The sequence below is a fragment of the Camelus bactrianus genome, chromosome 12 (assembly GCF_048773025.1).
Source record: "Camelus bactrianus isolate YW-2024 breed Bactrian camel chromosome 12, ASM4877302v1, whole genome shotgun sequence".
NCBI classification, from domain to species: domain Eukaryota; kingdom Metazoa; phylum Chordata; class Mammalia; order Artiodactyla; family Camelidae; genus Camelus; species Camelus bactrianus.
This window is the reverse complement of record NC_133550.1, coordinates 44190761-44210574: the sequence shown is the minus strand read 5'-3', so window position 1 is coordinate 44210574 and position 19814 is coordinate 44190761. Positions and strand designations below refer to the sequence as shown.

The window sequence follows — 19814 nt, the reverse complement described above, 5'->3', positions numbered from 1 at the left end:
ACTCTTGTGGGGGATGTTGATAATGGGAGGGGCTATGCACGTGTCGGGGCAGTGGATATGCAGAAAATCTGTGTACCTTCCCCTCAGTTTTGTTGTGAACCTTAAACTGCTCTAAAAAAAAGTCATAATAAAAATGTTTAATGGCAAAAGAAAATAATTACTGGAAAAGAAATTCAGCAGATTAGAGATGGCAGAAAAGCCAGGGAACTTGAAAACAGGTAGATTGATATTATTCATTTTGAAAACTAGAAAGAAGAAAAGTTGAAAAAAAAAATGACCAAAACCTCCATGATCTGTGAGACTGATATTATCAAACTACCCAATACATGTGGAATTGGCATATGTGTGATATATATGTGTGTGTGATTCCTCTCAGTGGGAGATGAGAATTAAGAAAAAGTTATGGCCAAATTTTCCCAGAGTTCGAGGAAAATAAGCCTGCATATCCAGGAAGCTTGACAAGCAACAAGAAAACCATTCCTAGGCTCATCTTATTTAAAATCCTAAAAAGAACATTTTGAAAGGCAGAAGGGGAAAATGACCTAGAACATAAAAAGAAAAACATAATGCAAATGCTGACTGCCTTTCTGTCAGAAACAATAGAAGCAAGAAGACGATGGAGTGACATCTTTAAAGAACTAAAAAAAAAATTTCCAGAATTCCATTTCTAGTAAAAAGTAGCTGCAATACTGAAGACAAAGATGTTTTTCAATTAAAAGGATAAAAACATTTTTTGTTGGCAGCAGATCTGTACTACAAGAAATGCTAAAGGAAGTTCTTCAGCCAGAAAGGAATTAACACTAGACAGAAACTTGGATTTACAAGAGGGAATGAGTAGTAACAAGAAATAATAAACATGTGGATAAATATAAAAGAATTTTTCTCTACTCTTACTTTCTTTAGAATACATTTGGTTTAAAGCAATAATTTTCAGATTGAAATGTGGGGTTTATAATCTACATATATATGTGTATATATATATATATATATATATACATACATACATAGATATATTGTAAATGTGTGTGTGTGTGTGTGTGTGTGTGTGTGTGTGTATGTATATGTGTATATATATGACACACAGCACAAAAGATGGTTGTGGGCAAGTGGAACTATCCTGTTTCAAAGTTCTTATTTTTTTCTGAAGTGCTACAACATTAAGCAGAATGTTACAAGATGTATGTTGTAGTTCCTAAAGCAACCACAAAATAATGGCAAGAGGTGCTATTAAAAAGCCAACAGAGTAATTAAAATAGAAAACAAACAAACAAAAATCAATACAAAAGAGGGCTGGAAAGTAGGAACAGTGGATAAATAAAAACTGGGGCCAATAAAATGATAGACACACATCCAATCATACCCCAACAACTGTATTAAATACAAATGGATGAAACATTCTAAGGAAAAGACTAGGTAAAATAGCAAGGCGCAACTATATCCTGTCTCCTAGAGATGTACTTTTAAAATAAAGGCAATAGGTAAAAGCAAAATGATATGCATGAAAACAGTAAGCGTAAGAAAGGCTGGCTCTACTAATGTCAGATGAAATATACCTCAAGACAAGAGCGCTACCAGAGGTAATGAGGGATATTTCAGTAAGATATGAAGGTCAATTAATCAGGGAAGACATAATAATAATAAAACTATAAGCACATAATAATAGAGCTGCAAAATATATGAAGCAAAAATCTCAGAACAAAAAGGAGAAATAACCAAATCCACAATCAAAATGAAAGATTTTTAATGCCCTTGTCTCAGTAGGTGATAAAAAAAATTAGACAAAAAGTTTAATAAGGATATAGAAGATCTGAAGAATACAATAAATCTCTTGGATCAAATTTAAGAATGCTAAACTCTATACTAGAATAATACTTATAAGCCTCAGCCAATTTCAGAAGTTTACAGTGTTTATTCTCTGACAGTAATGGAATTAATTTAAAAACCAATAACAAGATACCTAGAAAAACCACATATTTTTAGACAAAAAAGAACCCATTTTTATATTACCGATGAATCAAAGAAGAAATCACAAGGAGAGTTAAAAATATTTTGAAGAAATAATAATGGAAATACAACAGATCAAAAAAAAAAAATGTGGAATACCGCTAATGCTCCTTACAAGGAAATTTATACCTCTAACTGCTTATATTAGAAAAGAATGGTTTAGAATCAATGATCTATTTTTTTTCTACCTTAAGAACTTAAGAAGCTAGAATAAGTTGAGCAAATTAAACCCTAAGTAGAAGTAGGGGAATAATAAAAATAGGATTAGAAATCAATGAAATACAAACAGAATTTAAGAAGCCAAAAATTGCTTCTTTGGAAAGATTAATAAAATTCATAGTTAGTAGGAAAGACCTTTAGTGCCTAACACACACAAAGCACCTTTTCAAAACTTTTCAGATCCAATGTGTTACATGATTCAGAATTTTAGGTTTTAGAATGTTTTGTCCTAGGAGTATCGTACATTACATAATATCCGCAATGAGGTCTGGGTAGCACCCTATAATCAAACATGTTAATATTTCTTAGTGAAATGCACAAATATTCACTTTTAGAAGGATAAAGACTATAAATAGCCTCATCACAATTCAGGTCAGGTTTTGGTGGCAAACATTCTAAAACAAATTGAATTTTAGAGGTTTTTCTTTTAATTTCTGAATTGTAGCATTGCTATTGTGGATTTAGATTAAATTGATTACTCCTTTTTACAGATAGGTGTTTGATGTTCTTGAACATGAGAGTACCCCATTACTAAGTCTTAAGGGATGACTTAGGTAAGGTCACAGGATGAAGTTTTTTCCTCTTACAGTTTCCATGAGACTAGAGTGTCAGAATATTTAGTAAATCCAATGACCACTATAGTAAACTTTGCCTGCATTTGAAAAGAGGACAATAGATGTCCATGAAACTGGATTCTTCACCAAGGAGGACAGAAATTTCGGAAAAAGAAGCATACTCTCCCCAACATATGATTTTGTAGTAAAATAACAAAATCACCAAATTTCCAAACACACAACAGTAAATACCAATATATACAAAACTGAAGATATCCTTGGAATTTTATACAACCAACATTTGTACTTTCCATTTTAAAATTCCATTTTTGTCTGGCAAATTCCATGTGAGATATATTTTAAGTCAACAATGAAAATGACTTAAATCATATGTCTAAAAGCAATTTCATGTCTTATTTAAAATAATCTTAGCAGAGTATTTATTGCCCCAATTCTCTAAACATTATCTCTAGCTATAGGGAAACCCAATGGTACAAACCTAATATTTAATTCTCAGGAAGACCGTAACAGGAAGAATAGTAAGAGAACAGTATTTATAGTAATGATTGTAGAAATTTCCTTTAAAGCCCATGCAATACTCCTACAGATGCTAATTGGAGCCATGCATGCATTAAATCAGATATGTGTACTTACTATTACTGCTACTGCTGTCATTCCTAAGGGAGCTGGCTGCAACAGGGGGTAACATAAATGGTTTTGTGACACTGACTCTGGAATCTAAATAGAAAGCAATAATGTGTCAGTGTTGCATGGCGATTTACATAAATTACAGAGCCCTCAAAAGTGAAGTGCAATACCAGAGTACTTTCCAGGTCCACTTTCCAAATCTAGATTATCCAGATCCTATTTATTTCATACTGGGTCCTGCTATTCTATTTATTAAGAAATTCACCACAGTCACCTTATAGAACAAAGATACACTGCCTACACATGCTAAAAATGTAAGTAACACAAATTGTTGGTAACTGGTTGTTTTTTTCAAAAAAAAAAAAGGTAATGAAATTAAAAATTTTGTAGTATAGGAACAATGAGGGGGAAAGTCTGTACAGGGTAACTGGTGGACATCAGAATTCATGACTCAGAGTTAGACTCCTAAGGAAAAGATCTGAGAAGGGGACATTAAGAAGACTGGAGGTGAAAAATAATATAACTGTACATTATTAGCAAATATTAGACAAAAATAGGAGTGACTATGTCATATATTGTTTACTCATGCACAATCCTATAATTTGAAAATGATGAGTGTTTTGGCTTGGACACCACCAAATCTACAACTGTTCATTTCTTTCATGTCACTAATATTTGCTTTTATATCAGACATACACACATACATCTTTCTCTAGCTACACATATATTTGAGTCAGAGGTAGATTCTTACCTACACATGTAAGAGTCAAGCTTGCTTTTTACATTTATAATAGAAATGCTTATATATCTTACCTTTTTCAGGACTTAATGTTGAAGAAATCACACATTCACTAGTTTTAGATGCCGCCATCTCCAAATCCTTGAAGGCATCAATGGATCTATTAAAAATTCCAAAGAATTTTTCAGGAGTAAACAGCCTGGGTTCTGGGCTCTTAGATGATTTTTTTACATTCTGGAAGAAGAAAAAAACCAGGATTATATTTTTCAAATAATCTACAGATTTAACTGATGTCAAGGTAACAGGCTATAAATACATCCTTCAAAGATCCAAGTGAAACTAACATTTTTAGACAACCGTTTTAACATACATAATTCAAACTGGTACTTCAGGGTAGGTGATCCCATCCAGTTCAGTCTGGGGCTCAACTCCAGATAAAAGGAAGAGGGTGGTGGTGGGGGGTGAGTAAGGTGAATACAATGTCATAACAATGAAATAATCCTAACAACAAATTACAGACACTGTTCTTTAGAGATGCTCATTAAAATTATTATTCCTCATTAAAAAAAAAATACCCCTCCATAACACGTGCTCCAAATAATTACCAAGAATTAAGAAGTATAATACTGGCAGAAACACTGAACAGAAGGATCTCTTTCTGGTGGAATGGCATAAATTGGCATATTTGATATTACCTAGTAAAATTGGACATGTGCCCATCCTGTGACCCAGAAATCCCACTCCTAGGTAAATACCCTGGGAAGGGAAGCTCATGCACAAATGCACTGGGAAGCACATAAAAAAGTTCTTACATCAATCAACAGGAGATTGGTTTAATAACTGGGGTATACTGAATCAGTGGAATGCACTATTAAAAAAATTATCTACAGCTATATGCATCAATGTGGATATATCTTATAAACATAATGGTGAGTGAAAGAAGCAAGTCACAAAAGAATAAAAAATTTTCCATTAAGTCTCTAAAACAAATCAAAGCTATATTTTAGGAATTCAGAAATACAGGATTATCTATAAAGAAAAGTAGGTAATAATAAGCGTTAACACCTATGTAGCACTTAACTAGGCACTACTCTGAGTGAGTAATGTATAGTAACTCAAGATTAACTTAAAACAACTGCGAAGTACCACCTGGGATGAATCTCCTGGGTTCCAGCCAAAGTGCCATGATTAGTAAACGTATGTTCTTCAGTAACTGGAATCCTCTTCCTGACATTGCCGTTTACTGAACACCTAACTCACCTTTCAGGCCCCAGTGGGTATGTTTTTTCCTCCATGACACCTTGTCTGATATCCCCTGCTTTTTGTGACCTCTACTTCTTACCAATGCCATTAGCACACTAGTTGTACTAATATGATATAAAAAAGATGTTAACTCTAAGATGTCATTGATTGTAAGATACATTCTGATTCAGAACTTAGAAAGTAAAGCAGTAGAAGTGATGAAATACAGTGATTAGGTTATTGGCATGATGAGAATTCTGAGACTGGCGAGCACAAGTAGAACTGATGCTGGGTCTTAAAGGGTAACTGGCATTTGGATGGGGAGAGAGTATTTGAGTATTCCTGCACAGAATCATGTTTAAAACCTTAGGTTTAAAATTCTAGGATGCCTGTAGGTTAAACCTTGGCTTGTGAACTCTATGCCAAAGTAGGTGTCCTAAGACCTATTTTATTATAAGTATAGTATATAAAATAATAAAAATACTTCTTAACACTTACTTTGCCAGGTTCAGGGCTAAAGTACTCGTCACGAATCATCTAATGTCAACTCTGTGCGACGAAGCCTCTCATTGTACCCATTTTAGGCACAAAGAAAGTGAGCATAGAGGGGTTAAGCTGATAAAGCTAATCACTGATGCAGCCAGGATTTGAACTCCAACACCTCATTCTTAACCTCCAGGGATACACTGCCTCTTCAATATGCTTAGGACCCAAAGCACTGCCATGCCCATATTCTGACGGTGGTGACAACGAATCATCAAGTGACTTGAAGATGTTAAAATATACTTCATTACTGTAATGTAATTACTGTGGATAAGAGGTCAAGTATAAGTGTTCATTCTAGACAATTTTCATTTAAAGGTAAATTAACATTTGTACCTAATAGGCAGGTGATGGTACCATTACTCACCTGTGAAATATAGATCAAGTCAAGGTTGTCTTTACATTGTACTGCAAATAAATTTTATTTTTATATCAAGTGACAACATTTAATTGTCTCAGTGGATATTTCAGTACAGTGGTATAACTACAGACACTTATTTTCTGTGCTCATCTTAAAACATTTTTAAATTAAAAATTGATAAATTAAAAATCTCAGAAATACACTTCCTCCACCCCTGCCACCACCAATCAGCACAGGTTTTAGAGAATAGTAAAAAGTAATGCCAGTGAATACAAGGTTACCTCAAATGAGTGTTCTTCCATGCACTCCACAAGGTCATCGACTATTTTCACAAGTTTGTCTATGATGGAATAATTACTCAAGCCTTCAGAAATATTTGAAAACTTGTCCAGAAGATCAGTCAAGCTGACTGACAACTGTGCCACCATCTCGCTTATCCAACAGTGACTAGGCTGCAAGAAATTGAAAGAAAGGCAGATAAAGCGTCTATTTTAAGTACAGTAAATTTGGAGCATCCTTCAAAGCCATCAATGTTTCAGTCATTGACTGCTGGACAAAGGATTTCCCTATATCAGAACAGGTCAGTTCTTCTGTTTTGTTTAACTCATATCTAACATCTCTTTCAAAATGTACAAATGCATAAAGATCAGAGGAAAGTGTTGATGGTAAAGATTTTGCTCTCCATGGAAATAAAATTAAGACAAGGTAGAACCCTTGACAAGGTTCAGATACTAATGAATTTAATTCTACTGAAGAATATTTATTGTTTACTCACGATGTTCTTAAAAGAACTTTGGGCCCAGAGGAAATTACAGAAAAAAATTATTGTGGGAGAGAGTCCTGGCCCCCAAGGAACTTCTGGTCTTTTGGTAAACTGGAATATAAATCAGTAGATTAATAATAGCTTATTTTTTAAAGACCTTGATAGATTTTAAGGCTTCTTCATAGATGAATCCATGTGAGTGTTTAAAAAAGAAAAAAAGCCCTGGCAGAATGTAGTCTGAGAAGCACTTTTGCCTTAGTGGCAGGACCAGCTACAAAATTTGTGAGGCCAGGGACAAAAGGGAAATTTATTGTTGAAAAACTTGTTCAAAAAAAAAAAAAAAAAACCAATGAAGAGTTTCAAGACCGTGACAGCAGAGCATAAAATCAAGCATAGAAGCCCACTCATGAAGCCAGCCCTGCACACTGCTTAGAAGCTTTAGACTTGGAGTCAGGCACAACTGGGCTCAATTCTGGCTGAGAGGCTCCAGGCAAGCAACATAAATTCTCTGAACCTCATTCTACTTCTCTATAGAACGGGAATAGTGAAACAAGGTAGTTGTGAGGAGATAATGTACATCATTTGAATAAAAGTTCCATGAAGGCATTACTTTTATAAAATCTTGTTCCCTGTGGTGTCCTCTAGGGTCTAGAACAGTGTCTGTGATATGGGAGTTGCTGAGAAACTAATTGCTGAACTGATGTAGGAGCGAATAAAAAGTGAATGAGAAAAAACGCTCCGTAACAGGACTCCACATTTTCTGTAAAGGGCTGGATGGGTAACATTTTAGGCTTTGCATGCCAAGAGGCAAAAATCAAGGATGTTGTGTAGGTCCACTTATATAAGAGAAAATGAATTTCCACAAATTTTGATTACAGAGTTTAAAATGTAATAATAATATTTGAATATGGTTTCTTTGGGGTAATAATTGAATTTAATTTCTTTTTTAGTACAGGTTTACCAATAAGAAGAATCAAATTCTTTATTTTCGGTCAACATTTTGCTTGAGTTGGGGTGTAAAGTATTCTCTATCATCAAATACTATAAATGTTCATTTGTTAAATCACAAACTCAGAGAGGGGAGGGTATAGCTCAGTGGTAGAGGGTGTGCTTAGCATGCACGAGATCCTGGGTTCCATCCCCAGTACTTCCATTAAATAAACAAACAAACAGACCTATTTACACCCCCCCCAATAAACAAACATAAAAAAAGACTAGTTGTTTAAAAAAAACACACACATACACAAATTCAGCTGGCTGGCCATACAAAATCAGGCAGCAGACTGGATCTGGCCTACAGAGGATAGTTTGCTGATCTCTGCTATAGACGGCTGTGGATCAATAAAGGTTTAGATTAGGGGGTAGATACAGCTCAGTTGTAGAGTGCATGCTTAGCATACAGGGGTCCTGGGTTCAATCCCCAGTACCTTTATTAAATCAATCAATCAAATTACCACCCCCCCCCCCAAATTAAAGGTTTAGATTATTAGGAAAAGCTTCTTAGTATAATGAATAGAATTTAGAATGAATTTTAATTTTTTAAAAAATTAATGTGACATTACTTAAAATATAATAATTGGTCACAAATTCACATATTTGATACACTATAACATTATCTTTTCTTTTATAAAGATCTTTTAAGTGGAGGTTCTGATTTATTTTTTTAACTCCGTTAAAATGTTACAGTGAGAAGAATAATTATCAGGGACAGCTAAAACGGTCTTGGGCTTATTAAGATCCTAAATAGTTTACTATAAATCATATTGTAATAAAAATATAATCAGATAAAGTAACTGATGCCATGTAGAACAAGTCAAACCACTAAACTTTATTTCTCTACTTACCAACAGAATCTCTCTCTCTGGGGGAAGGTAAGGTAATTTATGCATTCTAAATTATACAAGAGGGGCATTTTATATTCATTTAACAGAACAGTTTTCATAATTATGATTTCAGCCAAAAAGGAAACTCGTTTATTTACAGATAGGTAAGCTGAATTTTCTGGAAGCATTAAATGTCACTCAAAACTTTTAGGGAGTGTTGGCTCTGGCTTCAGATAAGTAAAATAAACAAACCTCTAAAGGGGAATTAGTTCAATTAGGCCATTTCATTCAACTCATCAACCAAGATCTCAAAGACTATGTGTTTCCAAAATATAATCAGAATAAACTCTTTGTTCTGTTAAATCAACGCTTATCTCAAGCACATGCAAGTTCATATTTGCATCATTAACAAGTCTCTTTACAAGCTGTCAGTCTTTCTTTTGGGGCTGAATTGCTCTCCAAGTTTCCCTCCATTTAGGCCATGATAATTCCCTTCAGAATTCCCTTCAGACAGACAGACAGCCCTATCAGCAAAAGGCAGATTCCTAGGATATGGGAAACAGCACATTCTGTAAATACTCTCTTAATAGTTTTTATGTGGTAGAACAGCCTTTACCAATTAGTTTATTCCATTGAAGTTGTGCAGATTTTTTCATGGCAAACAGATCCCATGTATTAATCTTTTCAAACTCTTGTCCTTGCTCTACTTTGTGAATAAGCTTGCTTGTCCTCTCAGATCTTCTGATGTGTAGGAACCAAAATCAAATTCCCCTGTTACTCCTTTTGTTTCTGTGGTCTTTGCCGTAAATGAACAGGTTCCTCTGTGTGTGTGTGTGTGTGTGTGTGTGTGTGTGTGTGTGTGTGTGTGTGTGTGTGTGTGTGTTTAAAGTAGAAAAGATTGTTTATATGTTTCTTATATTTAAACTGGGAACTCTGGGTGCTTACTGCCACTTCTGTTTATCTCTGTTTTCAACTGAACGCTGTGTTTATATTCTGTATACAAGTTCTTATTTAGCTATGACTACACCCCTCCTTGGCCACCCACCCTTGTTTTCACATACCTAATCAACAGTCCAAACAATCAACTTTTCCAGTAATATTTTCAACCCTCAACCTGTAATTCCTGCAGTTAAATCATGGAAATACCACAATTTAATCCCAGCCCAATATCTGCCCTTACAAAGCTATGAAAAATTCATTGATATTTGCTATAAACTTCCAGACTACACTGCTGAAAGGTTTTTCCTGAAAGTCTTATAACTATCTTTTATTCATTATTCATTCTTGCTACAATTTTCTTGGAAGAGACTATACAATCAATTCAAAGTTCTTTCTTTCCATTAATTTGTTTAAACAGTTATCTTTTAGCTTTTTAAGATTATTAGATTTATTAAAGATAAAGCTGAGGTAAACAATATTAAATATCAGCCAGTTCTAACTTGTCTGCCTGCAATAAAGGAAACCAGTTTTGACTAGAACATCAAGCAATTTCACATTTTCTTTTTAATTAAATAGTCAATGATTTGCAGAGAGAACAAAACACAGTGAACTAAATATTTCATCTGTGAGACGATAGGTCTTTTTTGTTTTCAGCTCTTCCAAGATTCTGATTAGAAAATGGATAATTAGAAGTTGTGAAGTTCACAAATTGTAATTTTTCCTTTTACCTTAATAACAGGCATTATCATCACTCTTTTATCTTTCAGAGACCATTTTAAACAAATAGTTTTATATAAATGTTAACTCACAACATACATTAGAAGAATGTAAGATATAAATAATGTTCTCTATTTCACTAGAAGAATGTGAAGGATTAGGACAGTTGATAAAGCCACACAGGATGTCAAAGAGGTGATGTAAACAGTACCTGTCAAATTCCTGAAGTACATGTAATTTAATGTTTTATTCACCCATATACATACGAAAAGAAATATAGTCCTTGCTTTGAAAGGGAAAACTTGTCTGGATTTTCCTTAACTCCACTCTCACAATTTCTTACCTTCTCTCTTGGTAGCCTCTATCTTATATTTTCTGGGTTAATTATAGCAGTTCTGTTTAGGACTACTGGAACAACAAATGCTTTCTACTCACATACTATATAAGAATACTACATATTTCTATTCATATACTATATATATATATAGAGAGAGAGAGAGAGAACATGTGTCATTACAGAATGCTTACTAAATCAATGATACTGAATCAATGTCCTTGGCCTGCTAGCATGGCACTATCATAGAAGATTTGGTTAAAAACCTATGAATTCTAAGGAATTTTAAATTACCATGAGCACGAAATTAATGATTTAACTAAACAAATAAACGATATAAAAGCTACCATAATTAAAAGCAGTCTAAACATAACTAGAAAGATGATGGCTTCTGAAGACCAACAATGAAAATTCACATATTCACATGAGAACTTAAAATAGACTATATATGAATTTCACAAGATGTGAGCTGTAATACCTCTGCAGTCCCAGAAATGGGACTGGTTGAAACAAAAACACCCTGGGGACCTGCTAAGTCTGGCCTGCTTTCTCTTCTCCATCCCCTGCTTCATTCAAGAAACTGTTCTGATTTATTAGTTGAGAGCATTTGACATATTATCCTGTATCAGTCTTAGAAGAAGAGAATCTCCAAGAGCAGTCACCAGAAGCTTTTTGGAATTAGAAGCTGAAAGTGGATAAAACATACTGTAACATTTTTTCATGGATGTACTTGGCACTACTTTTCCATTTGGTAGCTATTCCTAGAGAGACACCTGTCTGCTTCCTTAGTGGGCCTACTGTAGGTATCCACGCTGTGAGAGAGTTCTCGACAGATGAGTTGGGGTAAAATATCCATTAGGGATTCTGAGGGAGCAAAGCCCTGGCTCAAAAACTATCAGACTTCTGAGGAATATTCACAAAGGAGTATTCACCCCATGTTCTAATCCAACTAGTCTAATTACCAGCATTACTGCCCAGTTTGATTGTTTTTGTTTTGTTTTTTTTTAATGTGTGTCAAACCTCAGTCTTACCAGAATGAGAAGTATGAATGGCCAAGGCACAAAGGATTCCTTTCTTTACTCCTGTGCTTCCAGCATTTACCTCCTGGCTGGGCTGCCAAAAGAGTCTAGATCCTTGCCATTGAGAATCACAATGGTTTAGATGTGGAAGAAATACTGAAGACCATCAGGTCCAGCCCGCCAATTTCATAAATGAGAAAACCAAGGCCTGGAGCAGTGACATGGTTTGCCAAGGCTACACAACAAATTTAAAACAGAAATATTAGAAACCAAGACTCCCAGGCACTTGCCTAAATTCTTTTACCCATGAATGTAGTCAAAGCTCATACAGCTGCAGGACATTTTCCTGCTGGGTTCACCATGACTCATGTGGCCCCACATCTGGACCAGGCACACTGGTCCTTAGGTCAATTAAGGATTTCTTCGGAATGAAAATGGCTCTTTTGGTCTAATTTCAATGAATCCAGAGCCATACCACAGAAAGTAAATTTCTCCCAGCGACCGTCACAACCAAACAGCAAATGCCAGTCTCTTTCCCCTCTTGCTTTTAACTCTGAAGGCTCAAAAGCTGCTGCTCCCTGGCCCTCTCAAACTTTCCATGGGCAAGCAGATTGAAAATATTCCTACAAAAGCACTCTGCAAAACGTTTTGTGCCCACATTACTACTGTAGGGTCTCCAAAAATCTTAACTCCCTTTTGAACGTGCTGGGTTTAGTCATGATTTATTCTAGTCCCCTCTCTAAACAATTGATTTGGGTCTGCAGTGTTCACTTTGGACATCTAACTTTGCATTTTCTTGTTTGAATTAAAGTGATGTAGAAACCTCAATCTGATTAAGATAGTAATCAGCCCAAACACTATAAATATGTGTTGTTTCCTAGGGCAGGTCTATAAATGGCCTCTGAGCCAGACAGAAAATAGCACAGTGAGGCAGGATCAGCATGGGAAGGTGGGGGCAGCAATGACAAAGGAGAGGCTGTGTCTTTGTTCTAACTTGGTGAACACACTTTGTGGTTTTAGGCAAGTCACTTAATCTATTCACTGCTTTGGTTTCTCTGTCTGTAAAATAAAGGGGTATGTCTTATCTGTGCTAGACAATATAGGGGCCACTAGCCACCACTGGCTGTCACTCAAAATGTGGCTCATGTGACTGAGGAACTAAAATACTAATTTTGCTTAACTTTAACCTATTTAAAGTTAAAAAAAAAATCAATACTTGATTTGGTGACTGGAAAACTTAAGTATGTATAGAAATGCTTAGGTGTGTGAATCTGCATTTTCAATTGTAAACTTTTTGAAAGTCTAAATATGGAGTAAATATTTCTGATGAAAATTTAGGGTCTGAACTGGAATGTGGTGTAGGGGTGAAATAAACGGTGGATTCTGAATAATATTAAAAATTTGAAAATTACCCCATGAATAATTTTATACTGATCATAAGGTAAAATGATAATATTTTGGATATATGGGACTAAATAAAAATTTTTATTATACTCTATTTCTCCTATTCTTTAAAAAAAATTTTTTAATGTGGCTACTGACAATTTAACATTCCATATGTGGCTTCTATTACATTTCTGTCAGATAGTAGTGGTCTAGATGTTGTCAAAGTATCTTAATATAGTCAATTTATTAAGATGGGCCCTGGAGTTTGTGTACCCAAAGAGCCACTTTCAAATAATATTTAATGTTATATTTTATACATTTACCTAACATTGTACACTTATTCCTTTGAAATAAACACATTATTATATGAGATACCATATAGAGACATATAATTGACAAACTTCATCTGCTTCCATAGGAAGCGCTTCAAATCATAGGGGTGGACTCTCAGGATCTATACATACCAATAGAAAACTTGCCCTGTGGCCACAGTTGATTGGACAATGGTGACCCCTGAGCCAGATGGGTCTATCATAATGTTCCTCCCCAAACTGGCAGTAGTGATAGGACCTCAGCCAGTCTCTGAGCAGGGACAAATCTGTAATATGCAAATACAGGAGCTCTGGGACAGTTATGTTCCACCAGGTGACTGGAACAGAGAAAAGCTGTGCCCAGGCGAAATAGAATGAGGTAGAGATGCAGAAATTCAGAAATGCGGAAAGGAAAACCTGGTAGCTTTCCAATCCTGGCTCCAGTCACTTCATGAGGTCTGGCTGCATCCCTACCCGTAACTGGAATGCTATTTTTCAGTATCCTTATAAGGATGGGACTTTGGGGGGGGGGTAGTAAAGGTTGAGTTCATTACTTCTAGTAAGAACCAAAGGAATCTAAATAAACAGGATGAGCTCCTTCAAGATTTGTAAATCAGACTTTTTTTTTGCCAACAGTTAAATATTTACTGGTAAGAAGTTTTTAAGTAGCTACTACCTGCTTGAATGGTAAGGAAATACAATGGAGGAAAGATCTGATCTCTAATATTTAGTCAAGTAAAATACAATAAAAAGAGAAAACATAACAATAAAATAATCGTGATGACATAGGACAATTATTGTGTGTACACTGTATCTCAGGTTTTTCGTATCTTAATTTCTTATAACAATATTTTGAGACAAATCCATAATACATACAATTTTAAACAATGATGTAAGCAGTATATGATGAAGAACCCAAAATGATTAGTTTCCGGACAAATTCCGTAAAAATTCAGAGACAGTAAACTAAAAGGTAAGGTCCACAGAGCAAATACCATGTCAGTGTTGCTGACTACTGTGTCCCCACCTTGTACCGAGCAGAAGCACAGAACAGGGGTGATGGCTATCCTTACTGGCCAAATGATACAGGGAACATAGCATGGTCTAGTCTAGACCAGTATGAAACAGTCTTACGAGAAAGAGAAATCTTAAACTGACCTTGGAGGAGATGACCACTCAGATGCTTTCAGCCCCAAGAGATTACATAATTCTGTGGGTGGAATTTGCATGAGTGGATGGGAGAAGAAAGAGCATCCCTGACAAAGGGAAGGGGTACTAAGCGGCCTTGGAATTGAGAATAAGCAAGGTGATTCTAGGAGGCAGGGACATATCAAGCTGGGGTGGTGAGTTCGTGTTGGGGAATAATCAGTATTAAGATGAGGTGGTTAGGGTTGGGTAAGATTACATAAGGTCATGAACATCAGATTCAGGAATTTGGCTTTCAGCCTTCAGTCATTGGGAACAATGCAAAAGGTCTTGAATACGGGAATGACTCAATGAAGGCAGTGTAACAGAAGGCTCAAGGAAATCATGATTCCTCTGAATTGCATAATACAATAGGAGTTGTTACAAAATGCACACACATCTAAAAGATAACAGTATAACATTGAGGTGCAGATATAATCCCACATCATCACAATCTTGTGGATTCTATTCCAGTGTGTGCCTCAGGGAAATGATGACATGTTGGGGAACTTTCCTCCTTCCTTCTTCACTTTCTTTCAGCAGGTAATTTATTAAGTGCCTTTCATCCACTGGACACGGAGGATAGAGGAGCAAAAGTATACAGTTCCTGTTCTCAGGAAGTTTACAGATAAATGGAAGCTTATTAATGAAATAATTCCACAAATCGATGAAAAAAACACTACTTTGAGGAGGGCTATAAAAAGTTTCTAATGTGGATGATCTTGTTCCTTGAGAATGAGAGGGAAGGAAAGCCTCCTTAAAGAAGCAAAATTGAAAATGAAAGTCAGGAGTGACCTCAACAAAAGGATCAGTCGGCATTCGAGGGACAGAGAAATACACGCACAAAAGAAGCAGTGGCAGCAGGGAACTTGTGAGGCTGAGGGACTGAAAAAGAATTTGGAAAGGTGCCAGATCACGAGAGTCTTGGAGACCTTGTTTGCTTAGAGAGCTCCTTTTCCTAACAACAACCATTCAAAGGATATGAAGTGGAGGGGTAAAATGAACATGCGTATTTTTGTTGTGGTGGTTGTTCCACTCTGTCTTCTCAAGAAGAGTTAAAACCTCAAGTAATCGATCCTGGAATACAAGCAAGATAAGAAGAATCCCGAGGCAGCAGACCAAGCAAAAGAGGGTGGGAGCAGTGGAGACAGGGGGATCATGCAACGGGAGGGAGACGGCTGCAGAGGGAAGGGGGCTAGGAGGCATATTGTTAAAGCAAAACTGTGTATTGCCAAGGACTTTGTTTAACCTTGCCTTCAAAAAATAACTTAAAAACTGACGTGCCAGTAAAGACTGGTTCAGGTAAGAATAAGAATCAATAGATGCTAAATCTACCAGAGAAACTTTGATAAAGAACTGTACCTGGTCTTAAATGTATCTCCCCAAAGATTGTGTCTTAGTTGCTAATGAGTAAATACACAGAAATCGTGGAACATCTGAGCCAGGTGATCAAAACAAAGAGCACTATGAGGAGAAGATGGACACTGTGTGCCTCTGGGGGTGATAACCTGAGGACGTATTATCACTTTACATGGACATTGTGGCTTGGAATGTTTAATCCAAGTGTAACCATTAAAAAAAAATTAGTTGTTTCAAAGAGAAACATTTTATTTAAAGGGGAGAGCTGCATCACTCAAAAATTTCAATTGTCGTAAAGACAAAGAAAGGCTGAGGAACTCTTAGACCAAAAAGACATTGTTTTCCAAGAACTTGGTGGGCTTAAAACAGCACAAATTTATTATTTTATAATGCTTGAGGTCAGAAGTCCAAAACAGGTCTTCCTAGGCTCAAATCAAGGTGTTCACAGGCGCTGTGTTTCTTCTATAAGCTCTACAGGAGAATCCCTTTTCGTCACCTTTCCCTGTTTCTCGAAGTCTCCTGCATTCCTTGGCTTATGGCCCCATCCTTCATTTTAAAAGCAGCAGTGTAATGAGCATCTTCAAGTCACTCTCTCTGGTTCAGACACTCCTGCCTCCCTCTGATAAGGATTCATGTGATTAGATTGGGCCCACCTGGATATCCTAGGAAATACTCCCCATCTCAAAATCCTTAACTTTGTTACGTCTGTGAAGTCCCTCTTGCTATGTAAGGTAATACCTTCATAGCATGTGACATCTTTGGGGAACCACTATTCTGCCTATCACGCATGATATCAAAATGTAAATCATGATCCTAGATTAGGCTTTCTACTAGAGGAAAAAAATGCAAAAAGAAATGGATAAAATTGAAATACAGCCAACAGACTGAAGTATTTTAGTTATTGCTAAATTTACTGAAGCTGACAACCATACTGTGGTTGTGTAAGAGAAAATCCTTTCCTTAGGAACCATACTGACGTATTTAGGGGTTTGTATACAACTTGCTCAACAGGTTTAGAAAAATAACACATGTACACACAGAAAACAAACATTTAGTAAACTAAATGAGACAAAATGTGAAAAATAGATGAATCTGTATTAAAAGATATGTGGGTGTTCTGTGAAGATTCTTACAACTTTTCTGTAAATGTGAAATTATTTCCAAATACAAAGTTAGAAGAAAACTGATAAATAGTTTAATTAAAAACAAATGAATTTATTACACAAATACCACAAGCAACTTATAGTTTTTATCATTTTATGGATGTCAGTGTGACTGCAGATGTGTGGCACAATTTTTGTTCTTTCTACAATAACATTATCAGTAAGTGGAAAGGATCAGAAAGGTTTGGGATTTTTAGATTAGGAACTTAAAACACATCCTAACACTTTGACCATATTATAATTTCAAGGAGTTTAAAATAAAATTGGTAATTATTGTTGGATTTAAATGCCAACCGGTGGATCACACCCTGCTATTTGTGAGAGACAATCTGCTGGGTAGTTTTCTAAACAGGGCCTTAGAAAAGGTTAACCTCCCCTTTCAGGAGTATTTAGCTGAGTTTTTAAACAAAAGCAGAAAATAAAGTGTATTCTATTCTAGAGCTTTCTTCTTTTTGCCCAGTGTCTCTGGCAGAATTTTATTGCTTTGGCCCCAGAGGATTTTTCGGGTACCCATCCGGGCTCCCACTCCTCCCGCTATTGTTTAGAGACAAAAGATAAGGCAGCTGGGACTCTGACCACTGATAAATAACCAGGGGCCTCTCCACTGGGAAACTCCTCTGGTCTTGGCAGAAACTAACATTTTAAAATGAAGGTAAAACAAAGCGTAAGGCCCCCCGTTTCTACCCCAAGGCCTCTGCACGGGCTTGTTTTCCTTGCCAATTGCGATGGCCAAGAACAGAGTTTCTCCAGTTGTGCCAGGACAGTGTGCCAAGTCCAAATAATAGTGGACTTTTCTCAATTACAGAAACGAGAAAAAAAAAAAGTGGCAACGAATCAGCTCTATTTTTACACATTTCGCTCCTCATTATCACCAGCCGATACTGACATCTATGATTTAGCACAATCTAAGATTATACCAGCACAAAACCATCTATTTCGCCATTTTCAATTCAACATACTGTTTTCAAAGAGCTTCGTTACTTCTTGGAGTTTGGCAATCCCAGGCCTAAGTGCTTCTGTAGTCAGGAGCAGGGTGCGTCTTTATTACTTAGATGCTTCCTTTAGAACACTTTCCCTGGCTATTGTAATTATTTAGATACCTACATTCCATAACCCAGAGTTAAGAGTCAGATGACCTAGGGTTTCTTTTAAGATTCTGTCACTTTCTAGTTGTTTAACCTTGGGCCAAATACTTCTGGATTGTAAACCTCGTGGTGTCATTTGTAAATCACAGTAGCTACAACCTGCCTTCCTCATGGGATTTTTCTAATCATCGAAGGAGATAAATGCATGAAATCACTTTGAAAACAGAAAAGTAGTATAAAAAGGCCAGAGAATCCCCCCCTCATTATTATTAAAGATTTTGAATATAAGGCTAATTGATGCATATTTGTCTCCCAAGTGTCTCATAAAGTGCTGGCTCCATAGTTTTTCCTAAACAAACACTTGCTGACTGAGTGAGCAAATGATTAGGTTAATGAACTTTCAGGCTGCTATAATGTTACATTCCTATTTTCAGAGAACTCGCCCTAATTCAACAGAACAGACACTGACCTCGACTTGCTAGGTCAACAAAGGGGAAAACTGGTCCAACATGAAGGTACATGTTCTAAGGAATTCTAAGGATCTTTAGATAGGAAAGTAAGCATTTTCACATGAAGTAGTGAAAAGAAATATGCCTTTGACATTCTCTTGAAATGACAACCTTATAGTCTTTGAAAGACTTTTTAAGCACAAGCTTAATGATGTGCTTAACACACTTAAACTGATAATACTTTTGATGAACTAGTCCACAGAAAGGATTCAGAGTCTAAGATGACTTGCAGGAAGTGAATGCATAATAAGTATTTGATAAGTTATGGCAAGATGTCAACTTGCAGAGCAGAGTAACCCAAATCGATTTTGATTAACTCAGTGGAACACGATACGGTAGTTAAAATGAATCAACATGGAACACATTAATGTCAAAGGTATGTTGCAAAATATAAGCAAGTTGCAAAGTGACAGATGCAGTGTAATGGCATTAACAGAAACTATGAAAAAATGAAAAAATATATGTACTTTGTGTATGGATGTATAGTTTGCAATAAAAGTATAAGGGCAGCTACTGTGCACTGCTGCACGTAACACAACTACAAGGGATGCTATCCTCAATGTCAAGCCCTGAAACCATGCACTAGAATGAAAAATTCCAGCTCAGAATACTTGTTCCTCAGAGACAAGTTGTCCCTAACAGACAGAGTGGGCATTAATGGAGATAGGAAAGGGGCTTTAATTATATGTATAATGTTTCATTATTAAAAAATACATTTGAAGCAAATATTGCACAATGGTAACATCTGACAAGCTACGTGATGGGTACACAGGCATTACATTATTCCCTATGCTTGAAATATTTCTTCATGTATGAATATTATGTAGTGAGAAAAATAATTAAAATTTCTTGATTGCAGTAATAAAGGAGTATTTATAATCATAGCCACATTTTTGTTGTAAGGTTCTAAG

At 35.9% G+C, this 19814-nt stretch overlaps 1 protein-coding gene across 4 annotated transcripts in view; it reads right to left on the bottom strand.

Moving 5' to 3' along the window:
- KITLG (KIT ligand) overlaps positions 1–19814 on the bottom strand; it is an 83439-nt gene that overhangs the window by 19380 nt on the left and 44245 nt on the right. For 3 of the 4 annotated variants that reach the window (XM_045514831.2, XM_045514829.2, XM_045514830.2), the window contains exons 4-6: positions 6592–6762; positions 4239–4398; positions 3432–3515 (exon numbers count right to left, since the gene is read on the bottom strand). In XM_045514831.2, the coding sequence (XP_045370787.2) occupies positions 3432–3515; positions 4239–4398; positions 6592–6762 (415 nt within the window). The remainder of the gene's footprint in view (positions 1–3431; positions 3516–4238; positions 4399–6591; positions 6763–19814) is intronic. The other variant, XM_045514832.2, reaches the window with a different exon arrangement.